The sequence below is a fragment of the Onthophagus taurus genome, chromosome 3 (assembly GCF_036711975.1).
Source record: "Onthophagus taurus isolate NC chromosome 3, IU_Otau_3.0, whole genome shotgun sequence".
Taxonomy (NCBI): Eukaryota; Metazoa; Arthropoda; class Insecta; order Coleoptera; family Scarabaeidae; genus Onthophagus; species Onthophagus taurus.
This window is the reverse complement of record NC_091968.1, coordinates 25,997,902-26,005,738: the sequence shown is the minus strand read 5'-3', so window position 1 is coordinate 26,005,738 and position 7,837 is coordinate 25,997,902. Positions and strand designations below refer to the sequence as shown.

General features: G+C 27.3%; 1 protein-coding gene across 1 annotated transcript; it reads left to right on the top strand.

The window, feature by feature from the left end:
• The first annotated feature begins 199 nt into the window (after positions 1 to 199).
• On the top strand, positions 200 to 6,369 carry LOC111416406 (Calmodulin). The gene is made up of 4 exons (XM_023048412.2): positions 200 to 326; positions 500 to 674; positions 4,143 to 4,385; positions 5,389 to 6,369. Exons 1-4 carry the CDS (start codon positions 324 to 326, stop codon positions 5,415 to 5,417), a joined length of 450 nt encoding a protein of 149 aa, XP_022904180.1. The 5' UTR covers positions 200 to 323; the 3' UTR covers positions 5,418 to 6,369.
• Positions 6,370 to 7,837: the final 1,468 nt, after the last annotated feature.

Genomic DNA, 7,837 nt, shown 5'->3' with positions numbered 1-7,837 from the left:
GGTTTAAATCAAATTTGATCGATTTTGAGTTAACGCGTTGGTTTCTTGTGGTTTAAATTGGGTGATAATGTAATTTTTTCGATGTGACTCGTTAAATTCAAAATTTGGCGTAGGAATACATTACTCGTACATGTCATAGCCGCATCACGAGCGCGCTATAGCAGCTAACATAACCTCCCACCCTCTTCCTCTCGGTTCCGCACAGAATACGGTCAGTCTGACGCCGGAGTCCAAACTGAAGTGTTATTGTACAGAGAATTCGGTTAAAGTAACAATCGTGTTATAATCCAAATACTAGAAAAGTTTCATCCGTGAACATCACAATGGTAAGATTCAACATAACCGCAATTTTAACGGAAAATTATCCATAATTCGCTCGTTTCTCCATTTTTAATAATATTTATTTAACACCTGTCAACTTAACCGTCATAAAATCGAATTTCCGGTGTGCTATTGAATGAATTCAAAGTTATCTTTTTTGAATTATTCTTAAATATAGGCCGATCAATTAACCGAAGAACAAATCGCTGAATTCAAAGAAGCATTCTCGCTTTTCGATAAAGACGGTGATGGAACCATCACCACCAAAGAACTGGGTACAGTCATGAGATCTTTGGGGCAAAATCCCACCGAAGCAGAATTACAAGATATGATTAATGAGGTCGACGCTGATGGTATGTATTAAAAAAATCTTTTTTTGTGATTATTTTTTTGTTTAAAACTTATTTTAACATACTTTACGTCATGATAAACCTTTTTTATATAGTAAAACACATCTGATGAACATTCTTTTTAAATGTTTACATCTAAAAAAGGTTAAAACTTTTTTTTGTGGGATTATTATGATTCATGGTGTCAAAAAATGTTTAGTGACTCTTTCATTATTTATTTATTCTTTTTAATGTTGTTTTAAATCCCTTTATTCTTAATTGAATTAATAATTTAATTTTTTTTTTGTAGCTTATGTCATTATTGATCTTTTAAATCATCAATAGATGTCGCTATCTCAAATATGTCAACACACCCAAAAAAAAATTTTTTATAAAATTACTTTTCCAAGGAATTTTTACAACCATATAATCAATCTAATAATTCTTTATCAATTCGACCATTTTGAAACCATTTCCTGTTAAAGATATGGTTACAAAAGCAGTTTAACATAGTTAATTGACCGGAATTCCAAATTCTTTAATTACGATTACATAAAGCTACTTTATAAGGATAAATTTAATTATTAAAAAGATTGTTTTAATAGATAAAGCGTGGATGTTATATTTATTTAGTAATTAAAAGTTATTACTAAATTCTGGAAACGCGTTTTCGAAAAGTATCTAAAAGATATAACAACAAAAAAGAAGCTCTTTAGTTACTTTAAACATTAAAATAGATTTTTTACATGATCTTTTTTATCTTGATTACCATCTGTATCCAATCTCTCTCACACAACAATATATGAAAATAATATTTAAAAAAAATACTTAAAAAGTTTATATAAAATATAACCTCAATTTTTATTTAAATCAATTTTGCCTATAATTTAATCAATTTCTTGTCCTTTTCAAGATGGTTTATTCATTAATAAAGCATTATAATAAAAATTATGAAATATTCTAACCTCAAAATATGACGTTTCCTATAAAATTACATTTCAGAGTTGCCAACCTTTTCACCAACGACGTATGCTGTCAAAAAATTTTTTAATTTATTACTATTTACAATTTATATAAACTTTTACAATAAAAATATGGTTACAAAAGCAATTCTTTAATTACGATTACTTAAAGCTACTTTATAAGGATAAATTTAATAATTAAAAAGATTGTTTTAATAGATAAAGTATCCATGTTATATTTATTGAGTAATTAAAAGTTATTACTAAATCCTAGAAACGCGTTTTCGAAAAATATCTTATCTAAAAGATAAAACAACAAAAAAAAAGCTTGTTAGTTACTTTAAACGTTAAAATACATTTTTTACATCACCTTTTTATCTTGATTACGATTTTAATTAGTATGATTCATTTTAAAAAATTTATTTTAAGATCTAATCCCTGATAACTCCTTATCAGGATCGTTTATGATCTTATTTATCAAATTACATTGTTTAATCACGTGAAACTAATAAAAGAGACTTCTTAGAACAATTGGACTGGGTTATAAATCACTTGACTAAGCCACATTTTATCGTTTTTAGAGATTTTCAATCTGTCTGATAGGTAACGGTGTAACTTATCTTTGAAAAAACGCAGAATACCGAAAGACCTAAAATACTATTTATTTTAAAGGTTTATATAGAATTTAAGTCTAATTAGTTTCGGCCCTTGGCCATCTTTAGAGATTCTACAAATAGATTAACATCTCTCATCTTATCCATTTTACAAACGACAGCGGTAGTCATAAAATAAACAATTTATAGGTTAGGTGTTGGCCGGTTTAATAGGAAAATGCCTGGTTAACATTGTTTGTATGTTCTTTACTTTCGAATACTGTCTTTTTATTTTTAACGTATATTTTGGGTCATTTCAACATTGATACTTGATTTTTTTCCACCTTTTTAAGTGTTAACCTCAAAGTTGCAACTGTCAAAGTAAAAAATGATTAAATTTCATCAAAATTAGATATGACCGACTTCTGATTGATCATGAATGAGGGAAATCTATTTAATTTTGTGCTGAAGTTTTACATAAAGGTTACAGAAATTACATTAAAAGTAAATAAAGAGGTTATAACGTCAAAATTAGATTCAAAATATGACCGATAGATGGCGCTTAAATTAAAATTTTTTTAAAACATTTTTATGTCTTAGAAAGTGAGATATGAATTAAAAAAAGTTTAAAGAAGCTTAAAGTGATTAAAAGGACCTAGCTTATCTACTAGTGATTGTGGTAGGCATATTTTTATTGCAATAAAACTAACACTAGACCTAGAACTAGAATTATTCGGGTTTAGTCGTGAAAAAAACTTTCAGTTGTCAATGTCAACTTTAATTTTATTATTATATTCGTAATCTTCATGAAATAACCTTTAAAGTGAGTCCAAACTCGACATATTTAACTTTGACATTAATGGAAATACAATCACTTCCGGTTTGAAACGTCAATTTTGACATATTTGTCATCTTCATTAAAAAACCTTTAAAATGAGTCCAAAGATGACGCACTTATCTCAAAAAACAAAAAAGTTTGAATAAAAAACGTTAAACCCGAAGCTAGCAACAATGAAGATAGCAATTTAATTTTTAAATATTAATACCAACCTTAATTTTTGATTTTTTTTTTTATTATATTTATGTTTTTGTGACAAATATTAAGACATTTTATAAAAATTAAGAATATGTCAAAATGATATTGACATTTCAAACCGGAAGTTGCTTATACCTCGAGTAATATTGGAATTAAACGTATCATGTTTGGACTCATTTTAAAGAATTTTTCACGACGATTACAAATATGTCAAAATTGACGTTGACATTCTTAACCGGAAGTTGACCATAACTTCATTAATATTGGAGATAAATATGTCGTGTTTGTACTCATTTTAAAGGATTTTTAATGAAGATTACAAATATGTCAAAATTGAGGTTGACATTTTAAACCTGAAGTTAGTTATAATATAATAGAAGTTTTATAACTGAAGTTAATCTAGTGTTAATTACTTTTCCGCACTTTCTTTTTATTTTTAACGTGTTTTTTGAGTCATTTCAAGTTGATAAAAAAAATGTCGCAAGCTGTAACTCTGTCATTTATCTCCAGATTATCATGAGTGAGGTATCGAATGAAAAGGTTTGATGAATACTATGATTCATGCTATAAATAAACTTTTACCAACACCATCTTCAGAAAAACAATCTCTATCTAATGACGTGAAGAAAAATATATGGAGCAATTTGAAAAAAAAACAATAATCGCTTAAAACTGAAGATGGCCTTGAAAAAAATGTATTTGTAGCATAATCATAGTATTCATCAAACCATTTCATTTGATGCCTCGCTCATGAAAATCGGAATATAAATGACACAGTTCTTGGGGCGTTTTTTGTGTGACACCCTGTATATAACATTTATCGCTTAGTCAAGTGATGCATAACGCGGTCCAATTAAAAAGGATTAAATTCGACTTATTTGTTTTTTTGTATTTATTTTAGGCAATGGAACGATTGATTTTCCGGAATTTTTAACGATGATGGCCCGCAAAATGAAAGACACCGATAGCGAGGAAGAGATTCGCGAAGCGTTCAGGGTGTTCGATAAGGACGGTAACGGTTTTATTTCGGCGGCGGAATTGCGTCACGTGATGACCAACCTCGGTGAAAAGTTGACGGATGAAGAAGTGGACGAGATGATTAGAGAGGCCGATATTGACGGTGATGGACAAGTCAATTATGAAGGTAAAAAATTGATTGCGAAGGAATTGGTCTAAATACCTCTTTAACTATTTTATTTTAATAGTTCTTTTTAAACTTTTTTTTGATTTAGAATTAGATTTTTTTTTACTTTAATTGATTCGGATTGGATTAAATGATATCGAGGGGGCGATTTTTTTATTTTGATTTAATTTGTGGTGCTCTTTGAGTACTTCTACTACTTTTTCTGGTGCTGTTGTATTCCTTATTGCAGATTTCCGTGAGCTTGCTCAGATTGTTTTCACTCGGTACTCTGGTTTGCGCGCTTAAAAATATGCCGGTCAGTTTTTTCGTAGTCTCGTAGAGCGTATCCAATCTCTCTCACACAAAAATATATCAAAATAATATCTAAAAAAAAGTTCATATAAAACAAACATAACCTCAATTTTTATTTAAATCAATTTTACCTATAATTTAATCAATCTCTTGTCCTTTTCAAGATGGTTTATTCATTAATAAAGTATTATTTATAAATTTATAATAAAAATTACGAAATATCCTAACCTCAAAATATGACGTTTCCTATAAAATTTAATTTCAGAGTTGCCAACCTTTTTTTTTTTACACCAATGACGTTTGCTGTCAAAAAAAATTTGGTTTAATTTATTTAATTTTATATGAACTTTTACAATGAAAATCGTTTAACTACGCATGCTGTAATATAAATGTGAACCGTTTTTGCACTCGTACCAAAAAAAAAGGGAAATAAAATAAAATAAATGTAGAGAGAGAGAGAGAAAAGATAAATGTCGGGTGTTTTAATTTAAATAAAAAGAATCTTAATTTTTATGGGTCAAAACCTAAATTTGCATGATTTTTTTTTAAATTATTTATTGCATGAATCACGTTTCTTCTTTATATTCTGGTTATTTACTTAATTTTTCTTCAATTTTATTATTTACTATAAAAGAATTATAGTTTTATGTATTAATTTAATTTTGCGATTATAAATTGATATAAATAATTGATTGAATGATTTTTTTTGCAGAATTCGTCACCATGATGACTTCAAAGTGAGCCGTTTTCGTTTGCGGGACATCAAAACGGCGTCGTTTTTGCTTATTTCGTGTTTCCACCCGGCACCACGCCGTCGTCGTCGTGTTTACTACTCCACTACATCGGTTTGATAAACAACAACAACTAAAAAAAAGCTTCGCGTCGTCGCGGTCGTCTTCGTCCTTTTATTTTTTTTCTCTACGGGGACAGCGTCTCTTCGTGCCGGGTCTCTCGTCTAAGTGAAAAAAACTTTTTAACGTGTTATTATAATTATTATTACTATTACTTATTATTATTATTATTTTTTTTTATTATTTGATTTCGGATTATCTCTTACCATAATATTAAAGAAGAAAACATGATGATTAAAAATTAAATGAGTAAATTGACGTTAATTTAGTTATTTAATTATCCATTTAATTATTTATTATTAAAGAGAGTTAGATGAAAGATTAATGATGATAAATGAAGTAAAAAGAGCTGTTAATCACAAGAAAAAAACGAAAACGATGAAGGTTAAGTTGAAATTTAAATAAAAAATAAAGTAAAATCACACTTTTACTATTATTCTTTACGAATTCTATTGTAAAAGTATAAGGAGACGTTTAAAAGTTTAATGAAAACAAAAGTAAAGTTAAATTAAATTTAAAATTAACTAAAAAGATAAGTTATCGAGAGTAAATAAAAAAAAACTACTGTGTACTTAATAGTAATGATGATTATTATTATTACTATTGTAATTGTATAACTAATGCGCTAGTGAATGGTAAAAGAAAATGAAAAAAAAAATGTAGGTTGATTTTTATTACTACGAAAAAACCCTGTTTCTAATTTATTTATGAAATAATCTTAAGGAAATGAGCATTTTTATTGGTTAAAAAAAAGTAAAACTGAAAATATGATTATTATTATTATTAGATGTTTAAATTTGAAATAAATGTGGATATAAAAATAAATCTGAACATAAAATTAACAGATTTTTAATTCATTTAATCCCAATTTGAGATGAGGAAGGGAATGGCCCTAACGACAACGACAAATAGATAATATAGCTAAGGAGCTACTAATGAAGGAAGATGATCAAATTCGATATCCAAATGGGCTATCTCGGAAACTATAAGAGTTAGAAAAAAAAGTAGCTTACATGTCAAGATATCGTTTTTCGAGAAACTGCAAATGCCGCAAAAACTGAAAATATCGTAAAACCAGCAAGTGCAATTATTTTGGTTATTTAATTTACAGTTTCCTGTAAATTATGGTACTATAACTGAAAATTATTCTACTAAAAATTTATATAAAATTTACTTTATTTTCTAATATCTAACATGTTAAACTTTTCGTAATCCATCTTAAAAAACAGGATTTTTAATTTGACACTTCAGAAAATTTTTGAATGCAAACAAATGAGCGCCATCTATTAATAATTCATTAAGTCATTTAATTATAATATTAAATATTAATAAAAAATGTGAAATAATTATTTCGACTTTTGTGTAAAACAAATATAAATTAAATAGTTCAACAGATGTATTTGTTTCAAATATCAGAAATATGTTTTTTTTTAAATTTTTAGTTATAATTTACAGGAAACTGTAAATTTAATTTCTTTAACGACACTAAAAAAAAGTTTATTTCTAACTTTATTCTAAGACAATAAGAAATTTTTTCAATTTTGGCCTCTATATTAGTGGTGTAGGATATTAAAAACCTATTACTTAGTACTCCAGCATTCACAGGAATTAGTATTTCTTTTAGGTGCCGATTAAGTTTTAAAAATTCGTGTAAAATCCAGTTCTTGGAATAGGAGTATGAAAATCTCCTAAAGTATTAATAAAAGTGTCATCTTTCCAATGAACCAACTCGTTTTGAAAAATAACTTTTAGTTTTTGAGAAAACAATATTTGAAGTTTTGAAAAAATTTTCGATGTTGCAATTTTCATCGATAACTTTCAAAATTCGCTATAAAATTAATTTCTTGAAGGATCCTTGTGGAAATATTACCAATTATTAATTAAAGTACCCTCTTTTTAATGCAACAAGCCGTTTTGAAAAATCGCTTTTAGTTTTTGAGAAATAAATGTTTGAAAATTTATTCGAATTTTGCAATTTTCGCGGTTTAAGTTTTAAAAATTCGTATAAAATCCATTTCTTGGAATATGAGTATGAAAATTTCCCAAAGTGTTAATAAAAGTGTCCTCTTTCCAATGAACCAATCCGTTTTGAAAAATAAATTTCAGTTTTTGAGAAAACAATATTTGAAGTTTTGAGAAAATTGAACAAGAGACAGAGAAATACAAAATAAATACAAAAAGCAAGAAGGAAGTGAGAACCAACCCTAACATATAGAGCTGAAACATGGCTGATGAAAAAATGATATGAACGAAATTTCGAATTCCAAAACGTGAAAAATCTTAATAATTTCTTTTATTAATTTTTTTATC